This window comes from Lissotriton vulgaris, chromosome 6, assembly GCF_964263255.1.
Source record: "Lissotriton vulgaris chromosome 6, aLisVul1.2, whole genome shotgun sequence".
NCBI classification, from domain to species: domain Eukaryota; kingdom Metazoa; phylum Chordata; class Amphibia; order Caudata; family Salamandridae; genus Lissotriton; species Lissotriton vulgaris.
The window spans coordinates 205,734,136-205,760,363 of NC_141694.1; the positions used below are offsets into that span (position 1 = coordinate 205,734,136).

Here is a 26,228-nt window from a genome sequence, read left to right on the forward strand (position 1 = left end):
CCTATAATAGTATGAGAACCCTGAAATATATGTATAATATATTTAACACTCTAAATTGTAAAAAATACCTTGAAATAGCCATCATTTTCATTCGTTAACATGTACTCAAGAGTAACCAGAGGCTGCCTCAGGATTTGTCCTTTGAGGGATATTTTAGACTTACACATCTGTGGGTTTTCATGTTCATCTGACCTACTCATTGTAACTTGCCTGAAAGGTTAAGGAGAGTCCAAGAGGGCAGGTGTGCATTACATAATGTGGAGCACAGCAGCTTCAAAGTGGAATGCAGCAGGAAGGCTGTGGACCTCAAGGCATGCTTGCTTTTAAAGTGACAAGAAAAGCAATAGGATGATGGCAAAAACTTGTGAGTTTCATTAACTTTTGTCACACCCAAATAATAGAAGAGGACTTCAATGCAAACAATTGTTTTTTGCAAAAAAATCTTTCCAGTTCTTTGTTAAACCCACATTGTATAATTAAAAAATGTTAACTTTTTTTACATACCTTTAACAGGTAAAGGTACATGTGTTGTTGTTGTTGTTGCTGTTGTAAGTGGCGTTGTAGTTGTTACTGTTGTTTTCGGTTTTGTAGTTGTTATAGTTGTTACTGGTGTTATAGCGCTCACTGCTGTTACTGGTGTTGTAGTGGTCACTGTTGTTATTGCTGTTGTAGTAGTCACAGTTGTTTCTGGTGTTATAGCGGTCACTGCTGTTACTGGTGTTATAGCTGTCACTGCTGTTACTGGTGTCATAGCGGTCAATGCTGCTACTGGTGTTGTAGTGTCCACTGTTGTTATTGCTGTTGTAGAAGTCACAGTTGTTACTGGTGTTATAGCGGCCACTGCTGTTACTGGTGTTATAGCGGTCACTGCTGTTACTGGTGTTGTAGTGTCCACTGTTGTTATTGCTGTTGTAGTAGTCACAGTTGTTACTGGTGTTATAGCGGTCACTGCTGTTACTGGTGTTATAGCGGTCACTGCTGTTACTGGTGTTATAGCGGTCACTGCTGTTACTGGTGTTGTAGTGTCCACTGTTGTTATTGCTGTTGTAGAAGTCACAGTTGTTACTGGTGTTATAGCGGCCACTGCTGTTACTGGTGTTATAGCGGTCACTGCTGTTACTGGTGTTGTAGTGTCCACTGTTGTTATTTCTGTTGTAGTAGTCACAGTTGTTACTGGTGTTATAGCGGTCACTGCTGTTACTGGTGTTGTAGTGTCCACTGTTGTTATTGCTGTTGAAGAAGTCACAGTTGTTTCCGGTGTTATAGCGGTCACTGCTGTTACTGGTGTTATAGCTGTCACTGCTGTTACTGGTGTTATAGCGGTCACTGCTGCTACTGGTGTTGTAGTGTCCTCTGTTGTTATTGCTGTTGTAGAAGTCACAGTTGTTACTGGTGTTATAGTGGTCACTGCTGTTACTGGTGTTGTAGTGTTCACTGTTGTTATTGCTGTTGTAGTAGTCACAGTTGTTACTGGTGTTATAGCGGTCACTGCTGTTACTGGTGTTATAGCGGTCACTGCTGTTACTGGTGTTATAGCGGTCACTGCTGATACTGGTGTTGTAGTGTCCACTGTTGTTATTGCTGTTGTAGAAGTCACAGTTGTTACTGGTGTTATAGCGGCCACTGCTGTTACTGGTGTTATAGCGGTCACTGCTGTTACTGGTGTTGTAGTGTCCACTGTTGTTATTGCTGTTGTAGTAGTCACAGTTGTTACTGGTGTTATAGCGGTCACTGCTGTTACTGGTGTTGTAGTGTCCACTGTTGTTATTGCTGTTGTAGAAGTCACAGTTGTTACTGGTGTTATAGTGGTCACTGCTGTTACTGGTGTTGTAGTGTTCACTGTTGTTATTGCTGTTGTAGTAGTCACAGTTGTTACTGGTGTTATAGCGGTCACTGCTGCTACTGGTGTTATAGCGGTCACTGCTGTTACTGGTGTTATAGCGGTCACTGCTGTTACTGGTGTTGTAGTGTCCACTGTTGTTATTGCTGTTGTAGAAGTCACAGTTGTTACTGGTGTTATAGCGGTCACTGCTGTTACTGGTGTTGTAGTGTCCACTGTTGTTATTGCTGTTGAAGTAGTCACAGTTGTTACTGGTGTTATAGCGGTCACTGCTGTTACTGGTATTGTAGTGTCCACTGTTGTTATTGCAGTTGTAGAGGTCACAGTTGTTACTGGTGTTATAGCGGTCACTGCTGTTACTGGTGTTATAGCGGTCACTGCTGTTACTGGTGTTATAGCGGTCACTGCTGTTACTGGTGTTGTAGTGTCCACTGTTGTTATTGCTTTTGTAGAAGTCACAGTTGTTACTGGTGTTATAGCGGCCACTGCTGTTACTGGTGTTATAGCGGTCACTGCTGTTACTGGTGTTGTAGTGTCCACTGTTTTTATTGCTGTTGTAGTAGTCACAGTTGTTACTGGTGTTATAGCGGTCACTGCGGTTACTGGTGTTGTAGTGGTCACTGTTGTTATTGCTGTTGTAGTAGTCACAGTTGTTACTGGTCTAGTAGTAGTTACTGTTGTTACTGGTGTAGTAGTCACTGTTGTTACTGGTGTAGTAGTCACTGTTGTTACTGGTGTTGCAATGGTCACTGTTAGTACTGGTGTAGTGGTCACTGTTGTTATTGGCATTGCAGATCTTACTGTTGTAAATGAAGTGGTACTTTTCATTGTTGTCATCAGAGTTGTAGCAGGTACCGGTAGACAATACGCCCCCTTTGAAGGAAATGATTCGACACAGTTGCAGCCCTCTGGTGAGCTGAAACAGTTGGGCCTTGCGACACAAGTGTCAAAGGGCCAGTTGTATCCCTCTTCGCATGAACACTGAATTGTAGTCGCATTTAGGGAGCACTCTGTAGAAAATAAAAAAGGAGTTAAGCAAGATATGCCTAGGACATCTGATACATTTTAGATAATCCAAATTACTAGGATGTGCTGCCCAACTATATTTCCAATGTGTCATACTTAACATTAGAATGTAAGCACTACAATTAATTAATTAAAGGCACACTCAACAACATAAGATCTATTCCTCACTAAAGTGGAACTTTTATGAACATGCTTATGTGTATTGTCTTTACTCTGTTTCATTTATGATTCAAGTACACCTTTTCACGTGAAACTGATTTGCTTTATTCAGAGGGCACAATTCAGATAAGCTTGGTGCTCCTAAAGCAGCACAAAGAAAATTGTTTGTGAACTAAGTCTGAGAGTTGAAATACCTCCACCATTACTTTCTATAGCTTTACAGACTGCTGCCGAACACTGTGCTGGCCATTAAAGGCTCAAGTTCAGGTCTGAGCTGCCGCAAGGGCCTCTACTAGGCAGACAACCTTTCAGTTGTGGCGTAGTGCAAGACAGAGGGATACAATGTTATCAAAACATGCCATCCAAAAAGTATAGAATGCTCTAAATGAAATAAAGTTCAATAGAATGGCAAACAGTGAAATGAAGCAGCACAAGGCCTCCTACAATTACCATTTATCCCTTCAACCTCAGATATACTGGTTGTTAAAAGCCTTGAACCCAATTTATCAGCCTGAGCCACAGGCACAGGCATATAACAAAGAGTGTCTGTTAGAAAAGGGGGTCTATAGTTGGCAGAGGTAGGTACCTTTATCCAAATAGGAACCCTTGCTTCTAGTCAGTGTAAGGGGGATACTATTCTAAAATAATTCCTGCTCACACACATACTGCAATACAGTGAAAAATCTACAAATGGACACCACACCCGTTTAAAAAAATAAGTGATATTTATCTAAACCAAAACAAGACAAAAATCCACAATACAGTAATAAAAATATGACTTTCAGATGGTGGAAATAGTTTAGTATAAAAGCAAATTGCAGATGCGACACCTTTCACAAAAAGTACCTGGGATGCGTCATGCAAACAAACAACATGGGCCACAGGGAAGGTGATGCGTTGGTTTCTTGCACTCAGAGAAGGTGATGCGTTGGTTCCTAGTGCCGGGGGAGGTGATGCGTCAGTTCCTTACTGTTGCCTAGGGGAGTTGATGCGTCGGGTCCTTACCAGAGAGGAGGTGATGCATCAGTTTCTTATTGCGTGGGGTGGTGAAGCTTCGGTGTCTTGTTAGTGGTAATATTTCAAAAAGGGAATCGTCAAGACTTGCTTTTTATTGGCCATTATCACTACTAGATTCCTTGGTAAAAGTAGTCAGGCGTATCGTGCTCGAAAGACTTGGGCGGAGGAAAATAAGTTAGAGTTTGGGTTTCGCAAGGGGCTAGGAACTGTGGAACAAAACTTAAACATGAATATTATTATAGGGAGATATACGCTTGGAAAGAAGGGCAGGTTGTTCCTTTGTCAACCTCACTGCAGCCTTTGACTGTGTGAGGCACGATAAGCTCTGGAGGGTTCTTCAGGAACTAGGGGTGGAGTCCGCAATCATCTTCTTTTTAAGAAAACGACATAGCAACGCCAAGGCAAGAGTGCAATACGGGCTAACAGAGAATGTACAGACCAGTTCCAAATCAAGATGAGAGTAAGGTAAGGCTGCGTGTTGGCCCCCTTTTTTTTAACCTTTACATAAATAGTTTAGGCCAAGCATTGGCGACCAAGTGCCAAGACCTCCCCTAAGTAGAAGGACAACCCATACTCGCCTTATTGTACACAGATGACGCCGCCCTGACGTCTCGCACTCAAGTGGGTCTACAAAGAATATGAAATCGTTTTTTGGCTTTTATGCATGACCTGGGGTAGAGGGTAAACACATCAAAAACCTTTATTATGAGATGTGGCACTGGATGCCATAAATGTAGAGATATGTACATTAATAAACAGAAAATAGATTTCACGAAAAGATTTAGCTACCTGGGCATTCTATTCTACCAAAATGTTCCATGGACCCAAACTTTGCAAGCCAGAAAACTGGCTTTTATGAAAATCTCTGCCGCCCTAGTTAATTTTGTGAAAAAGCTGGACAGGAGGCCGCCGCTCGAGTTACTACAGATATACAGGGCAAAGTGGGTCTCGACGGCTATGGATGGCGCAGGGGTCAGGGGATATTCCGATCTTCAGGCCCTGCAAGTTGTCGAAAACATGTTTTTAAGATATATTTTGCTAGTCCCAGCCAGTAGCTCTTCATATGTCTGTTCCTCTGAATCGGGGGGCTCATACATCACAGATCTTATAAAAGGGGAGCCAATCTTACTGTGGCACAGGATGTGGACATCTGTAAATACCAACCTTAACAGGGACATTTGAAACGATATTTTTGAACTGGAGGGTGCCTTAAGAATTGCATGACTAAAGTATTTGTGGGACTCTAAGCAAGATTTAGGCCACCCAGAGGTGTACACTGAGCCGAGCACAATGACCAGTTGGTCAAGAAAAGTGTTGAAAGTAAAAATTATTTTCTCTCCTTGAATAACTTAGACTAACAGTGGAAATATCGAAGCCCACAGTATTGTATACCAAAACAATCTTAATCACAGATAGCATTCAAACCTATCTCACTCTTTTCTGCTGTACTTATGAAAGATTACTATTGACAAGATTTAGACTTGGGACACTGCATAGAAAATAAGCTTCCCAAATATGAATGATTATTCAAGAGTTATGCAAATGTGCCCTTTTGATGATTGTTCAGAGCAAACAACACTCCCCGTTGTTCTATTCCTTAAATTTCATACTGTCCAAAGGAAAAAATAGATTTTACCCTTTCAAAAAAAGCTTTGTCTTAGAAAATGTAATCCCACCGTTTTAGTATTGCTGTTTTTAGAAAATGATTGTATAGTTTTGATTTTATTAATTTTTTTAAAAAGTGTAGTAACATGTAGGAAATTGATATTAATGTGACTGTCTTGTTGACCAATAATTTAAACATGTAAAGAGGCTCCAAACAAATGACCTTTAATGTCAGAACACTGTATGACTTAATGTATGACGTTTACTTAATACATGTTTTTTTGCTGTGATATCGGGTGCAACACATATATGATTTTATGCGCCCTTATGATTCTCTAAACAGAAATCAAATAAAGCTTTGTTTGATTGATTTGATTTGAGCTTTCAACACATTAGTAAGTATAAGCATGATTCCTAATATGACATTTAAAAGGAAAAGCAGCATAGAGTAGAGTAGGATACATAATAATAACATTCAATCATTTTTTACAAAGACTAGTATAAGAAAACATAAATCTTTTATTAGCAATATCCTACATTAAATTATCTATAGTATAGTGGGTAATAGAGAGGATTAAAGAGAACACAATTTTAGAAATCTATGTACTGACTACCTATTAATCAACACCGATCCCATTATGCTTTGCAGGCCTGTGGAATAATAGAGAATGGTTTACACCAAAGAAAAAGACGAGGGCAATGAAAGCGAGACAGATGCAGACATCTAGTGTCACAATGGATTATATACCTGTGCTATCTTATATCAGAAAGACTCTAAATTCTGTCTGATCAAAGATTCTGACAAGCTCCTCTGTGCTTAGGGGAGATTATTTATCTTTCGCATTATTATTATATTTGGTTGTGGCTGAAGATTAACATATAGGGAGCTGAGGAGAGCTTGGGTGAATTAGAGTCTCTGTTGTCTAAGGACTCTACTCATAAATAAAGCTACGTTTTCTGTTTTTACAGATAAATATAAAGAGAAAATTTTTATTTAGCTGTCTTGCTTTGTCCTGTTTTTAAATGTGGATAAAAACAGAAATTCGATTATCTTTGTCAGATTCTAAATACTATCAGATATGACTACTTGGTCAATAGTTCTGCGAATTGACAGGTATAGTTACTAAAGAGCGTTCAACAACAGGAGATACCGACAACCTTGACACTAAAATGTACATATTTTCATATACGTGTATTAATCTATCATCTGTGGGTGTTCATATCGCTGAAACCCTATCAGGTGTTCAAGCATGAAGGCACATTTATCGGTTACATAAATGTGGAAATATACCGGTTTCAAATGTTTTTATAAAACCCAAAATAAATATGGATAACTACAGATAACATTAGCAAAATATAAATATGGATCAATACAGACAGAAATGTCAAAAACAAAAATACCATAAAACCAGGAGCCCTACTTAGAAACTATTAACAACACAGCAACCTAAGGGGATAAGACAGAGAGGCTCCTATTATACAAGATACGGAAAGGCGAGAATCAGAAATTATATACAAGGAATTAAAGATAAGGAGAGAATTGCCCAAACAACATAGTAAGATGTACTAGAGACATATGTAGACTTTTACATGGACCTTTACAAGGCGGATCCTGAGTCTGCACATGACAAGATGAATATTTGTAGGATGTGTCCATTTCGGATATTTCACTCAAAAGACTAAATAAACTGGATGAAGTAATTAAAGAAGACACGGTGCGGTAAGCTATAAAGGTTCTCCATATAATAAGGCACTAGGATGGGTTTCTGACCTTCTGACCTCTACAAAGAATTTAGCCATGTATTATCGCCCTCTTTAACAGAGGTATTTCATTCTTTCCTGGAAACGAGATCAATTTTATGTAGCATGATGAAATTCATCCTTGTGTCATTCTGAAACCATAAAAAGACCCAGAGGCTTGTGGTTTAATTAAAACCCCATTGCTATCAAATAGGGATGGGAGGATGCAATAAATAAACAGACAGGTGAAATTGTCTACTACCATCTAATGTAATTCATAGAAGATCAGGGAGGTGATTCTGTGCTAGAAAATACCTCGAAAGGAGCACTGAGGTTCAGGAGGAGACATGAATGTGCATGTACACGCCAGTGCATGGAAAGTGAAACACATGGGCCTGCCATGATAAGGCTGGGAGAGCTGTCTGATTCTGGGGGTGAAGGGTGGAGGGAGGGGAGATCTATTTTGCTTTACTTTTCTTTTTCCATTCTCCATTTCCTTCTTTTTTTGTACCTCCCACCTGCTAGGTTATCTCTGTGTACATGAACAGACATTATGGTGACTGTGATGTTCATAATTTGTATTTTTTTAATAAATTTCTCTTTCATTTCTTTATTATGAAAATGTATTCTAATTAAAGCTGTTTAAAAAAATACAAGGGTGCACACCAGCATGCTGAAAATATCCCCATAATGCCCACCATTATTCCAATAATGATCCATGTATGCAGAGGTCACAATTTGCAACGAATGGCTCAAAGTGCACTGCCAGCACCTTAATGGCCACACATCTGATATCCTTCAGTGACCATGTACTATCCTGCACATGCTTTGCTGACTTCTTTCTTTTTGGCACATTCCAAAGCTGTCCGCTCCTTCTGAGTTCAATTCTGTGGTGCCTCATGTTGATATTATGCAACGGCACCCCTTATTTTTAGCAACTTCATAGTGAAAGTTTGTCTGTCTGCACTCTTTGTTTTGCTACAGCAAGCCTGCTACCACTAAGTTTTAGGGTATTTTTGTTCTGCTCGGGATCTACATATAGAGGGGCGTATTTACAAGCCCCTTTTTGTGATGCTACGGCGGCACAAATCACAAACTCACATCTATGAGGCCACGCAAAGCCACAATGCGTTGCTATGAACAACCTCATAGCTATTGAGTAAGGAGAGGCATTGCAAATTGCTATGTTGCCTCACCCTGCGCTCGGAAGGCATTCCATGGGTATTGCAGTGGGTTTTCCCACACAAAACACACAGATTTTGACACTCTCCCACATTTATGAGAGCATGTGAATCTGGGAAATGCCAAAACCTTAATGAGGAGAAATATGTTTATTTCTCCTTGTTTTTTCCTCTTTCCATGTGTACTGCTCCTGCAGCACAGATAGGCCCTCATTTCTGCGGATTTGGTGTATTGAAGTGCAGCAAGGCATCTACAAACAATCCTAAGAGGTTTTTTCCTCTTTCCATGTGTGCAGCAAAATGCAGCGCACAAGGAAAGAAGAAAGATCGAGGAGAAATAAACATATTTCTCATCATTACACCTCACCTCGGGAGCCGTAAGGTTTTGGTGTTTTCCAAGATTTATATGCTCTTTTAAATCTAGTGAAGTGTCAAAATCCATAGGGCTGTATGGGAAAACTCACTGCAACACCCATGGAATGCCTCCCGAGTGTAGAGTAAGGCAACTCAGTGATTTGAGCAGCCTTGCCTTATTCCATATATGAGGCCATTTAACTGGCACACTGTATCCTCCGTTGCCTGTTGATATTGTGACTGCTAGAACATTTACTCAGTATGGCGATGGTGACTATTACTGTTGGCCCTGGATGTATTAAAACTCTGTGGGAGAAAGAAATGTAACAGAGACAACATTGGAGTAAATCCAGATGGTGAGATTCATATAGATAACGTGGTATATAATTATGTATGTTACCAGGTACCATGCAGCAGAGAGTTACATATGATGGAAGGACAACAATAGGTATTTCTGAGAAAATTATCCTTTTTGCACTGATCACCCCCATTTTTGATTGATACTGGTGGTAACTGATTGTGACTGTGCCCTGGGCTCTGCTTACCAGACCCAGGGTCAGTGCTCCGATTATAAGATGTATGGTCATTAGGTTTAATTACAATTGGTGCTGACAGCCTACCTGTATGCCCCTAGTATATATTAGCTAGAGGGGTTTTGTCCTACAGGACCAGGCAGGACAAATTCATAATAGGAAATAAAGATTGCCTGGTCTCGGGTTCAACGCTGTTTATTATTTATCAGCAAGTGTGAGCTCTTTATTTGGTTTTAGAGACTCATTCTTAATTAACTCATTTCAAGTGTTTATCTTACTTATACATTTGCAGTAAGAGGTTGTAACACGACCTAAAGTAGTTTTAACACCTTGGCTGCTAGGTGTTTTCCCCCCCTGTGCTGGAAATTACTCTTCTGCTGTATTCATGACGAGCTCAGCTCGTCATCAGCACAGCTCAACTGTGCATCATGACGAGCTGAGCTCGTCATCAGCATCGAAAGGGTTAACACATAAATCATAATTCAAAAAACAATTATACATAGAAAAATCATAACATCAGTGGTTTGCATGACCATTACATACAATTGCAAAATATGTTTTATAGGTTCTGGTGAGGGAAAAACTGCCAATTTGGTTTTTCCTATTGTAGAAAACAAGCTCTGTTGGCTAACATGTGAGTATTTTTTTAAGTATCAATATTGACATGAGCGAGCTAAAAAGTTAATTCAAAGACTCAAAATGAATGTTATTATAAATCCAACAACTTGTCACTGTTAGATTTATACTATTACAACAAAAGTTATAAAAATGTTTTCTATAAACCCAAACCCAGCCTTAACGCTTCCCTCTCCTGATTGGCCAGCCTCTGCCAGGCTGAGCCAAGCTGTCTTAATGAGGTGTGAAGTGGCCTGCTGGATAGAAAAAGGATTTCCTGTGGGTGGAGAACTGCAGCTGCGGAAGCAAATGGCAGGATGAGATGGAGAAGCCACACTGGTCCTCAAATAGAGAATGACACTTTAGGACAGCACAGGTTCACCCCAACATCCGACACCCGAGCAAAACAGGAGCCCCTGTAATTAGATTAGTAAAGGGGCTGGAAGGGGAGTGTTAGAAAATCTTAGCCACGCCAATACATTGGCTTAGCCACATCTAACTCTTCAGGAGAGACTTACTCCATTTTGGATTTTGGAAGAATAGTGCTTTCTGGTACAGGAATATGCCACACTTTGGAGGAAATGGTCATACCCCTGGGGGGCACCCTGCATCCCATTCGCCAGGAGTACCTCCAGCTTTCCGCCCAAGAACACAGAATAAATATGTGAGAGCTGCATGTCAACTTCACATCTACTGCCTGAAACTACAAGGAGAATAATTACTGTCCTGCTGGAACACTGATCTGGACTCAAAGGAATGCACATGCTGCACAATCTGGAATTACAAGCCTAAGGACTTTGACTGGCTTCATAAGGATTAAGGAGTAGACAAACTGCATGCTACAAGCTAACACAGCTCATCTGCATTATCTCCACCAAGAAGTGCTGATCCTGAAATGTGTCCAGAGAACTTTTAAGGATTTGGCCAGGTGCATTGTGGGGATTGTAGTCCCAACATCCCAAGTACCATCTCAGAGCTTCTAGACCCTGGTATTGGTGTGTTGGACACTTTGAAACCACAAGAAGAACTTCAGGAAGACGTTCCAGAAGTTTGGAGAATTTTAAAGCAACTTTTGGAAAAAAGCTCCATAAAATGACCGACTCAATAACGAGAGTCAAGCGGCGATCTCCTACGGCGACCTGGCCTGGATTTCAGGTTCATTACGCTGAAAGGTCCAGAGTTCAAGACTTCCAGGAGTTGACCAAAATCTAGCGCTGAATCATGCCGACGATGTCAACATGAATCTGGCTGAAGAGGAGCCTCTCTCGATGTTGATAGAAAATCTCCTGAAAATTTTTCTAAGTGCGAAAGTTCAATTTTGACCACGGCCTCCATGGTTGGCCTCAAAGTTTGACTTTGTCCCGGTCAAGCGTGACCAGAAGTCCCAAATTTGCACTACTGGCTTTCAAGCACTAGAAAGCGTTTATTCTTTAAAAATTATTATCTCAGGTTCCTTACATTGGATTTTTATCATTTTGATGTCATTTAAAATATAAAATAGTTCCCATTTTTGTAAACTGGTGTTGTATTTTTGTTGAGTGTTGCGTCTTACTTATTTAATGGATCAGTGTTTTTAAAATGATTTGCACACCTGTCTTCTAAATTTAGCCAGTCTGCTCACTGCCAGCTACCAGGGATTGAGCAAGAATTTAATTTATTGAGACCCTAACTGAACCCTTTATTGTGTTTGTGGCCTTATTACTAGTGGTTAGTCACTACCTATCACTCCTAATAAACCACTTTCCAACAGTAGTGCAGCAGAAGGAGGAAGGGATTGGTGTGAAGCTGGATTTCAGCATCAAGGCCTGACTCTTTTGTGGATGGGGGATTTTGTAATCTGGAAAACTCACATCTGGATGTGAGTTATAATGCAGTGTAGTTCCTATATTCCCAATAGGCTCTGCGCATTGGAATAATATATCATATAGATATGACATAGGACGTAGGTCAGTAGGTCTCTATCGAATATACTAGACTTAATAGTGAGTGCTAGCTAGCTCAGAGGGCACTAGAAACTTTCTCAGATACACAAGAAGAGATTATTTCTGACAACCACATAAACATGACAACTTTGTTTCCCTAGGACTGGAACAGATATCTTCAGAGTTGTGGAAACAATAGATAACTATTTTACTCAGTCAATCGTGAATGCTTCGTTTCTACAGAGTTTGCAGGCAAAATAGAGAGACAGGCATTTCAATAAAAGGGGTTTATTGAACAGCCTTATTTCTCATACAAGACATATGAACTGCTACAATCGTTAGACAGAATGCAAAGTATAATGTGTACAGCGAGATAAGTATTATAAACTAATACTGTAATAGCATTGTATGGTTTCTAAGCCATATAAAAATACATACATAAATAACATAGGCTAGAATACTCAACTGGTCCTTCTAAAATACGCCTACCCCAATATACCTAACCTAGGTCTAATACGACGGAAGAAGTTAGTATGGTCTTTAGCAAAAGTTTAGTTCTGCCAAGAATTGCCAAAGGTTTCCCTAGGTTCTAATCAGCTCCATACCTTAGAATGAAGGAGGTTTGGTATGTCTGTCTCAGACTCGATTTCCCAACACCCCGCAAGGGGAGTCAGAAACACTGGAGCTGGATTTCTCCGCAGAGGAGGACAGCTACTTCTCAGTGTGTCAGCTGGAGCGTCGGCTTCCTTTTGCACTTGCTGTAGCGAGCTGCTTCGGGCAAGTTGTTCGTCGAACTGCACCGAACCACACTGTGCTTTGCCATAGCAAGTTATTATTATTACAGATTTGTAGAGCGCATGGCTGCCCGTGAGCGTCCCTTCAAGGTATATTTATACCTTGAAGGTGTTTAGGAATGCCAGCTTTGACGTACAGTCGGGTATATGAACGTCATGGATGAACCCCTAAGGAATAGCTGTTTATGCATAATAAAAGAGGTCTTGGAGAAATCAATATCCAGATTGGAGGAAGTCCCTTCTGCTTAAGAGTCTGGTTTTATAAGAAATCGTTGTGACGTTTGGTGAACGAGTGGAAGTAGCCATGCCTGTATTTGAGTAGCATGGGTTATGCCCAAATAAGGGCTTGAATTCTATGCCTACATAAGGGCAACATGAATTGTACCTATATAGGAGCATTAATCAGGAAAATTCAATCGGAACCTAAAACGCCATACAACAATAATGGGGCAGGTGCCAACACAATCATTGTTTTCTCATCAGAACGTGACTGGAAGCAAGGTTTTTAATGGGACGTCATAAAGCTCAAGGAGTTATATGAATGTCTGGAACAATGATCTAGATAACATGGGAGCATTCAAGATGTATTTAATGCTGCATTAACGCAAAATGTAGTGCTTGGATCCTGCTCATTCACTATGTCCTGATACCTGGAAAATCACATGCCACAAAAACTACTGGGAAATGCCAAACTGTATCTCCTGGAATCAAAGCCATCTCTTGTGCTTAGATGGCTTCTTTTGCTAAGCCATGCCTTTCTCCCTTCTGTTGCAATAGTTAATCTATGTGCCATGCTGATAGATGGGATGGAGTGGCTTGTACGTCCTGCTCTAGTGATCGCCTACCACAAAACCTCTCAAAGAGGATGTACAGCAAAACGTGTCTCAAACTTGAGCTGGCTTGTAGTTTATTTGTCTGTGTTGCTATAGTGACTTCTTGTTGGAAATCCAGTGTGTATCTGGCTGAAAAACATATGTCATCAGACTAACTGCCCTTTGCTCCACAATTATCAATACCAAATGATCTATACATAGTGGAAGATAGGGAAATCTAAGGTTATGGACCACAAGAAAAGACGGCTTGTATTGAAGGTCGATAACAGTGTTGATGGGATAAGCCCGAGATGAAACGTGAAAGGACATGATTTAGTCATACAGTTCTCATACCAACCATAGACCGTTATGCAGCAGCAGTTCCTGCAGGAGGGTGTTGGGGGTGGAGCTCCGCTAGTCATGGAGGAAGGAGAAGAAGGAGAGTGGATGACGGTCTGAGGCAGTCAAACTGACCAGCCTGTAAGTAGCAGTGCACCACAGCAGCATACAAACACACACTGCACATGTGAGGTGAATGACTTCAATATCATCCAAATCCCGCATGCGCAATGTGTGTTTGTGAGGCACAGGTGAAGGCAGTCAGGAGCTGCCTAAAAGCAGCAGTATTTCTAGGGCTTCAGTTGAGAAATCAGTTTTTCCGGCTCTGCTACATAGTTTAATGTCCTTCCAGGATCTCGCCTCCTCTTCTGACTGCCTTACCCTAGATACTGTCAGCCTATGAGAATAGGAGGCGAGATTATGGTGGGGAAAACTATTTCACTTGTGCCTAAATTCTTAACCGTTGCTGAAGTCTTTTGCCACCTGGTCACCCTTCAGCCTCTGCAGTCCCCTGTCTTCTCACTCAGGCCGGTTCATCGACTTCTGACTCACCTGCATTGATGCTGGAAGCATTTGGTGACTTATGTTCCTTCTTCCTTCACCAGCTGCAAGTGAGGGACATCTCTCGGAACAACGCCATTGCACCTGTCAGCCGAAAGCGTGAGTACAGTTATTCTTTGCCTCCTCTGTCAAGCTGCCTTAGAGGCCTGAGTCTCCGCCCGACCTCATCTGATTTGATTTCAGGGATTGCCATTGCTCCTAATTCCCCCCACGGCCTCGTACATCTCTCTTTGGAGCTCCTATCTGCTTTTATTTCCAGTACAACTCTCCACAGATACATTGTCTTTAAATATGTGCGTGGCAGAGTGCAATGCAAGTATGCAAGGGTGAATCTTAGCAGTCGTAATTCAAGAGGACTGTACACAACTGATGATTCACCCTTGCATGCTTGCATTGCACCCTGACACGCACGTATTTAAAATATATTTAAAGACACATTGGGCCTTATTTATGAAGGACTTGCGCCACTGTTACGTGACTTTTAAAATGGGAAAAAGACACGCACCGGTGGCGCAAGGCCTTCATAAATAAGGCCCATTGTCTTTATATACGTGCGTGTCAGAGTGCAATGCAAGCATGCAAGAGTGAATCTTTGCAGTCTTGTACAGGCCTTTTGCATAGATAATGGGAGCTATTGGTAGAGGAGAGTGAAAAACGCTTTTGTTTTGACATTTTAAATAACGCATGTTAAAGGTAAAGCAATAAATGTTCCTATAACAGAACAAAGCAGTAAAAAGCGAACTTGTACGCCAATTTTTTTGGGGAAAAAAGTAAGTTGGAAGAAGCCAAAAGCAGCCAGCTAGGATATTTATTTTTGGTTCACCAGTATCATGTACAGAGGAGAAAACATTAACATTTAAGGTAACAATGAGGGGCCAACAGAAGAGTTCAATTTAGTGGCTGATTTGTATGAATTGTGGCTACCCCACTCCAAAGTGTGTGATCTTAGGCAGAACGTTTATTTTATTGATCTGAATTTTTCTTCACTATGGCAGCTTCAGATACTTAATTTAGAATGCAAGCTGTACAGAAACATATTTTGTTTTATTTACAAGACTATAATGTTTCTCTATTTGAATCTGGGCCACATACAGGGTTCAGATGCCTACTGTCTTGTCTCTTAGTTAACCAAAGGCACATCACTCCCGAACCCGTCTCCTAAATGACCGGTTCGCTTCACTTGCTCGCAATAATTCATTATTGCTCTTACGCCTCACCATTTTCAAATCCATTTTCAAATTCCACCAGCTGCCTATTAGAAAAGGAACAAATGAAAACCTTCAACGCCGTAGAAGAATACGTTATGGATCTGAAGGGAAGTCAACACATGATGATGGAAGAAGTGCCACTTGCACAGAGGTATATTCAGAAATTGGAGCGGTCAGAGTGGAGCAAGGTATAGCTCCAGGAAGTGAAAAGCGGCCGGAAGCATGGTCTTCCATTAGGAAGGGACAGGGACAGGAGTCCCGGGAATTGTACTAGAAGGAAGTAGAACAATAAATATCGAAATCACAGAGGTTTGAAGCATGGGGTGTTTAGCAACTTAAGCAATTATGATTTTCAGCATTTATCTTCAGCTTCTCAACTCTTTTTACAGCAAGATCTGTCAAAATGGCCCCTGAGCATAGTGTCTTCCAAATTCCGAAATGGCTTTCAGGGTCTGCTAGCAAACTAGTTCTGCTGCCGACCACAGACATGATTCTGCTATCCTGCTTGAGCTGAGCTTGAACAGGGGAATGTAGAACAATAGGTTCCTGTCACAGGGAGTTGTGCACACCTCCCAGACAGGACTTAGTGTTTTGGGCCAGGGTGGGGGCGCTGGCCAGTGCCAACAGACTGCTTTGAAGGGCATATTTGATGCCATCCTTGCATACTCCAGCTTGAGCCAGTTCCAGGAGGCCTTGGCTCCTGCTATGGCGCCAAAACTGGGCAAAGGACATGGGAATATCCTCCCCTCTGTCCAGCCCTTCCCCTGAGAGGGACCCCTGAGGCATCCTAACCCCTTTCCTACGGTATTTAAGGGCTTACCTGTGGGTGGGTCCTCAGATGTGTCGTGGGGCAAGACTCAAGCCTGAAACCACATCACTCTTTGACAGTATGGACACTTGGTCTTCGCTGGACTTAGTCTGGCACCAAGACTGCATCACGGAAGACTCTTGCTGCTCCTGGTCTTGCTGTTCTGCAAATCTTCTTCATTGTCTGTGCTTTTTCCAGGATCTTCAATGGACTGTGGGCATCAAGGACACCCAAAGTAATCTCCCTTGGAGTAAAGTAGTCACTCCCCTGCATCTGCAGGCACCGAGAAAAACCTGACTGGTCCGGTGCTCCTGACGTCTCATGGACTTCGAAAGGCTCAGCAACACAGGTGGTGGTTCGGCAACTCCCTCAAGGACTGACCTGTCCTCTCTGCAATTTTGAGGCCAGTATCCCTCGTTGGAACTGTGGGGACTGAACCCCAGTGCATCGCATTGACTTGCCGCTGCCAAGGCTTGTAGGCTCTGCACTCCAGAGATCTTTGGCTACAGGAAGCTCCAGCCTCCAGCATCTTTTCCTGCAAAGATCAGCATCCTAACCATATTCCCTACACCGTGGGCCTTCATTTTTGGTGAGCTGCTCGAAGTCCTCTTGCTACTCCTACACCCTGGGCCTGTGGGTCCTCTCAAGGGTCTTCTTTTGCTTCAGTGGGCTCCCTTGCTTGCTTGAGGCCTGCTCTAACTCCTCTGATTGTGGTGAGTCCCCTGGACCTTGCTGGTCCCAGCGCTGCTCCTTCTTCTCCTTCCACGCCTGTTGCAGCTGCCAAGGCTTGTTGGTTCTCCCGCTGAACACCGACTCCCCTGGTTCTCCACTTCCAACATTGGACAAATCATGTGCAGCTCCTGGTCTTCCTTAGCATTGCCTGGTCCTCACAGCTGTAGTAACAATGTCACTGTCATTCCTCCTACATCTTCCAACATCGGTGGGCATTGCTCTTCCGTACCTCCTGGTAATTTCTGAGTGCATGAATTCTGTACCCTCTGCTTGCAGGTTCTTCACTTCAAGAATCCACCCTTGAATTCAACCGGTCTCTTGCACAGGCTTCGCCAGCAGCATCTTTCCTGAAGTCCTCCACTGTGGTCTAAGGCGGTTTCTGAAGTCACTTTGCACCTATGCAACCGGCTTTCCTGGTGTAGGTATCCTGGCTCCTGGGGTAGCCACAGGTGGGATGATTCTCCCTCCTTCTGTCTTCCACAGGGTTTCTTCAGGGTCCACTGGGAAGTGTCCTTCTTCTTCAAAACTGCAACCGTGACTTTCCCGTTGACTTCTATTGTCTCCTGGTCCAAGTCCCAACTTCGGTTACAGTTCACATTCCGCTTTTTTTTAGTATATGGTTTGGTCTCCCCCTGGAGAGCACTGTGTATTGTGCATACTTACCTATTTACAATTTAAGTATTTTTGTGTATTAGTGTTTATATCTTCGGGTAGGAGATGTTCAAATGTGTTAGTGAGTGCAGTGTAATAAATTGACATATTCAGATATACACAAAACGTGGTTCTTTTGCGTTTAACCTACACTACATGATTAGATCTGGTCAAATAAAACGCTGCTTAGCACTCCTTCTGGATAACCCTGAAGGCTGATCTCCACAGCTCCCATTTAGAGCGCTTTCTATGGTGGTCTAAGACCACGAAAATCACCATAAGAGTTGTGGGGATTAGTCCAGGGTGCTTCACTTAAATAAATGTGCACGATATACTAAGCCAGCCTCCTACAGGTATCTAGACGGAGCCTTGGAAGACCTTATTAGAAGAATAGGCATTGTCATTTATCAGGCTCTCTCCAGATACAGTACTAGACTGTAGTGGATTTAATATTGTCTTGCAGATATACTGCCACAAGAATATCGACTGGAAAAATATTGTCAGAGTCACTCTATATATAGATTTTCTAAACTTAGCTCCTTTGACAATATACATATCAACGTTCAATATACGTTGTTGAGGACTTAAGAATAGAAGTCTATACTAACCTTTGTATATACTTCATGATATGAGAGTTGACATTTTGGCTACGATATTCCTGTAGGACAATATGAAATTTAACAATATTCTGATCTTTAAGGAGAAGGACACTATGAAATCAATTGAAGTCATAAAACCTCCCTCTTCAACCCCCGTTGTGAGCAAATTCCGATATTTACTTATGAGAGTCTCTATAACCCCAGAGACCTGCTTAAAAAACAATTATTGTAAATGTAATGTGACATTCAGTGAAGATCTACATTACTTTACGTTCACAGGGTTTTTGAACAATGTCTTATGCCTGCTGACATATTTCACAGCTTTTCATAAAAGCAGCCAAACAATTTTAATTATGAGTTATTTAATGGAAACATGTTCATTTGTTATTCCACCACGCAAAGCACATTTTAATATCCTACAAACATTTTTTAAAAATACCATACAAAAGGGAAGACACGATTAACGCGTTTAAAAGCTCCAAAACGCAATTTTAAAATATCCACATGTATTTAATTTCCATTTCAATTTGGCAGTTTGCTATCTGCAGTCTGTGTTCCACAAGTTATGCAAAATAGTAGTCTGATTAAAAAAGTGACAACCCATATTTGTATAATTCATAGACACTTACCTGTCGTAACCGTGATGCCCGTTATATTAATCACATCTGAGGCGGGGAATGCATTGGCATCATTTAGCTTTTTCAGAAACATTTTGAGAGGTTCTAGGAACGATGAATTCCGAAACCTAATCTCCATATCGGCGACATAATCTTGCGGCGTAGCTGTAAATGAAAGAACACACACTGACATGATGAGATCAGATATTCCACGGTAGATGATGCTCAGCCTTTCTGTGGCCCCTGGGTGTGCAGTGCATCTCATAACCTCCTGACAGTCAGCAACGCCCGAGATCACATCAGACTCACACCAACTTACTCTCCAAGCACCCCTTTCACAAATGTCTTTGCTCACTAAAATTAAATTCAGGTCTTTAAAAAAAAGTCTGCAGGCGGAAGTACAGAGATCCTGACCAGAAGACTGGCACGCATATATATTTACATCCAGGAAAATCCACCCCCAGAGCAGATTGTCAGCAGTTCTGAGTTTTGAGTAGTTGTGTAAATACGGGTGTAGGAATCACACACTCACTTAGTTTATTATTAGTTAAGAGTCGTTTTTAGTAAGCCATACAAATACTCTCCTAATTGATACATATCTACAGGGACTTAACGCCACCAGAACGTCACTTTTAGTGACGTTCTAGTGGAGTTAAGTCCTTTCTCTTATTTACAAGGCGGCGTTAAGCCACATTAAGTACCTTAACGCCACCTCGTAAATAAGGCCCCCTTTCAAGCAGCACTTAGTGTGAAACGGGTGGCAATGGGTGTTGTGGTGGGCCCCCACAACACCATCAAAATCACGATCAGCTCCGACGATAATCTTGCAACCGCCGAACATCTCCACTTCCAGATCCACACCGACCCTAGGACCACATTTAGAGGCACCCTCATCTACAGGCCTCCAGGAACCCGCCCTCAATTCAGCGATGACATCACTGACTTCATCAGCTCACATGCCCTCGCCTCCGAGAACTACATTCTATTAGGAGACCTCAACTTCCACCTTGAAAACAAACACGACAGTAACACCACCTCCCTTCTGGACAACCTGGCCAATCTCTGACTCAAACAACTTGTTGACACCCCCACCCATGTAGCCAGACACACGCTCGACCCTATCTTCACCTCCAGCAAGCACATTTCCTTCGATCGCACCACAGGTCTCCATTGGACGGACCACAGCTGTGTTCACTTCAGCTACAAAACCACCTTGACCCACAACCGCTCACAACCTATTCCTCGGAGAAACTGGAACAAAATCACCTCCGACCAACTCCTCACATCACTGAACCAAAACCCTCCCACCCTCCCATTGGACCCAAACCAAGTGGCCACCAAACTCAAGCAATGGATCACCCACAGCGCTGACGAATTAGCACCCCTGAAAAAGCACCAGATCAAATCAGGCAGCAAAAAGGCTCCCTGGTTCAATGATGACCTTAAAAAATCAAAGAAGCTATGCCGCACCCTAGAGAAAACATGGAGAAAAAACCCAACCACCGACAACATGGCCACCCTCAAGGCAGCCACCCGCAAACACCACCAACTGATTCGATCCACCAAGAAATCAGCATTAAAGGATCGTCTCGACAACAACGCCCACAACAGCAAGGAACTTTTCAACATCGTCAAAGAATTCACCAACCCCACCGCAGCATCCAACGATATCACTCCCTCCCAAGACCTCTGCGATGCGTTATCCTCCTTCTTCTACAACAAAATTGCCGACATTCACAACAGCTTCGATAACACTCCCTGCGAACAAACCTCCCCACCCCACTCAGATCCTACACCGCCAACTAACAACCTCAGCGCCTGGAACCCAATCACCACTGAAGACACTATCAGCCTAATGAACTCAATCCACTCTGGCTCGCCAACCGACCCCTGCCCCCACCACATCTTCAACAAAGCTGACTCCATCATCGCACCCCATCTCCGTGATGTCATCAACTGCTCGTTCAACTCTGCCACCTTCCCAGAAATCTGGAAACACGCCAAACTCAGCGCCCTCTTGAAGAAACCCACAGCAGACCCCTCTGAACTTAAAAACTATCGACCCATATCCCTCCTCCCTTTCCCCGCCAAAGTCATTGAGAAAGCCGTCAACAGCCAGCTCGCCGCCTTCCTTGAATCCAACAACTCCCTCGATCCCTCTCAGTCCGGATTTCGAGCCAAACACAGCACCAAAACGGCCCTCATTGCAGCGACAGACGACATCCGAACACTACTGGATAAAGGAGAAACAGCGGCCCTCATTCTACTCGACCTCTCCGCCGCTTTCGACACAGTCTGCCACAGCACCCTTATACAACGCCTCAGCAACATCGGCATACAAGGAAAAGCCTTGGGCTGGATCATCTCATTCCTCACCGGGAGAACTCAAAGAGTCTGACTTCCCCCATTCAACTCAGAGGCCACTGAAGTCATCTGCGGCGTACCACAAAGATCATCACTCAGTCCCACCCTCTTCAACGTTTACATGAGCCCACTCGCATCCATCGCGCGCCAACACAACCTTAACATCATCTCTTATGCCGACGACACCCAGCTAATCCTTTCCCTTACCAAAGACCCTAACACCGCCAAAACCAATCTTCATGAAGGCATGAAAGAAGTAGCCGAATGGATGAAACATAGCCGCCTAAAACTCAACTCAGACAAAACGGAGGTGCTCATCCTAGGATCTTCACCCTCTGCCTGGGACGACTCTTGGTGGCCATCGGCCCTGGGCTCAGCACTAAGTATGGGCGGAAAATCCGTTCCGCTCGCGGATTTTGCGGATTTTCCGTAAATTCGCGATTCGCGAATTTCCCGCAAAATCCGCAAATCCGCGAGCAGCGGATTTTATGGCTTGCTCGCACTGTTCGCGTGAGTTCGCGGCTTCCCAGTTCAACTTCGCGCCCCGCGAATAAGAGCTAAATTGCAGAAATACGATCTTAGCAAAACTGAAACTACTTACCAGGTTCAAAAGTTCAAGCTCATCATTAGTAGCCATTTCCTGTAGTGCTTCCCGAGGGGCCCCTCCAGAGTTCAGTTGCCTACTTGCAACTATTATGTGACCCTGCTCTGACCCTCAGAATAGTTACACATATGCCACAAAGGTCCTGAATTACAGCGAGACAAGCAGGAGCCAGGCTGGAAGTTCAAATCCAGTGACACATTAATCAGCCCCTAATTCATTATTGTCAGTTGGGGCAGGGCAGGTGTTGTAACTAATTTTGCAACAATGAAATCACTTAGCAAGTGCAAAAGATCACTAATCAGGAAGCACTAAGGAAGCAGGTGCCAGCTAAAAAAATATTCTGTGACACATTAATCAGCCCCAAATTAATTCAGGTCACTTGAGGCAGGGAAGGTGTGCTTTGCTTTCCCACAATAATGTACACTGGACAACCAGAGGGTGCTGTGATGAAACAGAGGGTGGCATGGGTGGGCCAGAGGGTGGCATGAGTAGTCAGAGAGTGGCAGTGGTGACAGAGAGTGGCAGTGATGAAGAAGAGTGTCCCAAACAGGCTGGACACGTAGAAATAACAAGTTCGCAAAACTTGCGACCCGACAGGTAAGTTCGCTTTTGCGAAATTGTACAAAACCCTCGCGAACTGGCAGAAACCCGTGCGAACACAAAAAAAAATCTGCAAATTCGCGAGAATTCGCGGATTTTGCGGATTGCGAGTTCGCAAATCCGCAAAATTCGCGAACGCGAGATTCGCAAAATTCGCCCATGCTTATTCAGCACCCATACCCACAGACCACGCACGTAACCTTGGCTTCATCCTTGACTCCTCTCTCTCGATGTCCAGACAAGTCAATGCAGTCTCATCCTCCTGCTTCGAATTCTCAAAAAGATCTTCCGCTGGATCCCCCTCGAGACAAGAAAGACTGTCACCCGCGCACTGGTCATGAGTCGACTGGATTATGGTAACACACTATACGCCGGAATCACAGTAAAATTACAGAAAAAACTCCAACGCATCCAAAACGCATCAGCGAGACTCATATTGGACATACCTCGCCAAGATCACATCACCGGACACCTAAAAGACCTCCACCGGCTTCCCGTCAACAAGAGAATTACGTTCCGTCTTCTCACCCTCGCACACAAGGCCCTCTACAAACTAGGACCCAAATGCCTCAACACTCGACTGTCCTTCTACACACCCACCCGCCAACTTAGATCGTCCAATCAAGCCCTCGCCGCAATCCCGCGCATCCGAAAATCCACCATGGGTGGCAGATCCTTCTCCTTCCTGGCGGCCAAGACCTGGAACTCACTCCCCACTCACCTCCGCCTTACTCAAAACCACATCTCCTTCAGAAAAGAACTTAAAACCTGGCTATTCAACAAAAAATTAACCCCCCCTCCCCAAGCGCCTTGAGACCCTCTGGGTGAGTAGTGCGCTATATAAATCCCTTAACTTGAGCTTGAACTATTGCATTTTGACACTGCCACCTGTTTACAAAGGCGGTGTAAATAGGAGTCAGCGCCAAAAACAAGACCAGGGAAAACCTGGTCTCAACCTTGAGAGAAACAAGGAGAAATTTTAGGGGCATATGTACAAAAGAATGCTGATGCACCGTATTCACAAGAATGCAGTGTACCCCTGCGCTTCCCCTGGCGCTGGCGCTTAATTTAGCTGTTTAGCACTAATGTAGGCACCCTTGCAAAACAGTGCCAGGGTGTTGGTGTTGTAGAGGATGATTGTTCATATACAGCAAGGTGTCCCTTCCTGCACATAAACAATCCATGATGGTGATTTGTATCTTCTATGTGTGCTAAAGCAGCATACATAGAAGTTGCAAATCGTAGTTTTTTAAATGATAGTTTATATTCAGGAAGGGACAGCTTACTGCACATAAACAATCATTCATGGCGATTTGTTGTTTCTATGCTTGCTGCACAATGCTGTGCACATAGAAACAGCAAAAAACAAGGAGAAATTAAATATTTCCCCTAATTTCGCTAGGTGAAGACCAGGTTTTCCCTGGTCTTATTTTTGGCGCTTCCTCCTATTTATGCCACCCTTGTAAATAGGGGGCAGCGTTAAAAAGCAAATTTTGTTGCAACAGAACGCCCACCATAAAACATATTGCCTGCCCCTTTAACGCTAAGTGCTGCATGTAAGGGGGCCTTATTACAAGGCATATTAAGTGGCTTAACACCGCCTTGTATATAAGGCCAAGGCCTTAATGCCACCAGAACTCAGTTATAAATGACATTCTGGTGGCGTTAAGTCCTTGTATATATGTCCATAAATGTTATAAAATGTGCACATACTCTTTCGACACAGTTATAAATCCTTCTATATTTAACTTAATATTGAACGTAACGGAGGAGCTTAGCGCGCATCCAAGATGGTCGCGTGAGCAAAGGGCTCCCGGGACCCTAGCCGCCTCCCGCATATATCCTGTCACAAATCCTGATACAGACGACGGGTTATTACGGACATGACCCTGCTGACATAAAAGCTCTTTTCAGGAATCGATTTGGATGCCGGAAACCGGACTCACTCTACTCCGATAGTTGAAGGCCTACACCAAGGAGCAGCCCGGGACTCGAGTCCCCGAGATACCCTGGAGGCAATTGAACAACAATGGCCAGTGGAAGTCGACTGATGCCCTTGACGTACTTTCGGTTTCGTTTTCTGGTTCTTGTTTACCAAAACCGGCTGCCCTCTGACTTTGTTGGCCCATAGTCTAATTGGATTGTACGCTTGCATGCTGCGCCTCGTCTTCTGACTTTTCTCAGCTTGATTCGCGAGGAGCCATTCACACCAGGTCCCAAAGGCCCCTTCGGGGCGCGTCGTTCAACATGGCGAACAAGCCTGAAAGTGAGAAACAGACAACCAAGACCACGCACCGAGGGGGTGCCATTCAATCCAATATCATGGATCGCTACACTCGCCCTAAAGGATCCCCCAGTGGTATTGGTAAAACCTCGGACGAGCTTGGAGATGGCTCCCCAGTGACGGAGGAGTTGACTTTACGAGATGTGATGGGCGCCATTGCGAGCATGAAAACATCCATGGGCCAGCAGAACGAGACATTGGCCTTAAAGCTTGACACAGTGGCTATTGATGTCAACTTGATCAGGACTGATCTGGCGAAGACCAATAAACGGGTCAAGTCTTTGGATATCAGGACCGCCAGTCTTACAACCGACATGTCCGATCTCCAAACCGAGGTTCGTAATCTACGAACCTCGAATGATCTGTTTGCCCGCCGGCTGGAGGACTTCGAAAGTCGTGCAAGGCGCAACAATGTATGTATCATCGGAGTTCCGGAGAAGTCCACTGAATTGACGACGGATCTCCTTGTGGAGGACCTGATACTTAATCATCTCGCCCCTAAGGGCCTCAGTAACTTTTTTGCGGTGGAGCGTGCCCACAGAGTTCCAGGCGAGAAATACAAACCAGGCGCCCCACCACGGCCCATAATAGCCAGAACTTTCAATTTCAGGGATAGAGATGTCATCCTGCAGGCATCGAGGGCCAATGACCCCACGAAATTCGAGAATGTGACTGTCAGCTTTTACCCAGACTTCACTCAATCTGTACAGAAGCAGAGGATGGGATTTATGGGGATGAAACGGAGATTGAGAGACATGGGCTTGAAATACGCTATGCTCTTCCCTGCCCGACTACGCATTGAATATAATGAACTAGCGCTCTTTTTTGATCGGCCTGATGTCGTTAGTGACTGGCTGGATACTCTACGGACGCATCGAGACCGCACAGAGCAATCTGGAGGCGCAGATGGTGGCCCATTGGAACAGGAGGAGTGAGTGATGACCGGCGCGTGCTCTACATGGACTTTGCAGCAGTGGTTTGTTGACTTTTTGTGTTTGTAAATATAATGGTATATACCCAGAGGCGGCAGGGAAGACGGGACTCTTCCTCCTGCCGGGGTGTTTTTCTCTCTTTTTGTAGGCTAGTTTTAGGTTAGGGCGACAGGCACACTGCAAGTTGGGGTGGGTTTTTGGACTAACGCAGGGGTGCAGGGTGGGGGGATGTGTTCCGGGATTTTCTTGGGGGTGGCGGGGGGAACTTAGCTTTATTTTGTATTGTTTCAGAGGCAATGTATCACTGCATATTTTGACTTTTGTGTCCTTT

The 26,228-nt window shown here is 43.5% G+C and overlaps 1 protein-coding gene across 1 annotated transcript in view; it reads right to left on the minus strand.

Moving 5' to 3' along the window:
* LOC147707026 (uncharacterized) overlaps window positions 1–26,228 on the minus strand; it is a 686,292-nt gene that overhangs the window by 638,165 nt on the left and 21,899 nt on the right. Inside the window, exons 3-4 of the mRNA XM_086925617.1 lie at window positions 19,126–19,278; window positions 505–2,850 (exon numbers count right to left, since the gene is read on the minus strand). Coding sequence (XP_086781743.1) covers window positions 505–2,850; window positions 19,126–19,278 — 2,499 coding nt within the window. The remainder of the gene's footprint in view (window positions 1–504; window positions 2,851–19,125; window positions 19,279–26,228) is intronic.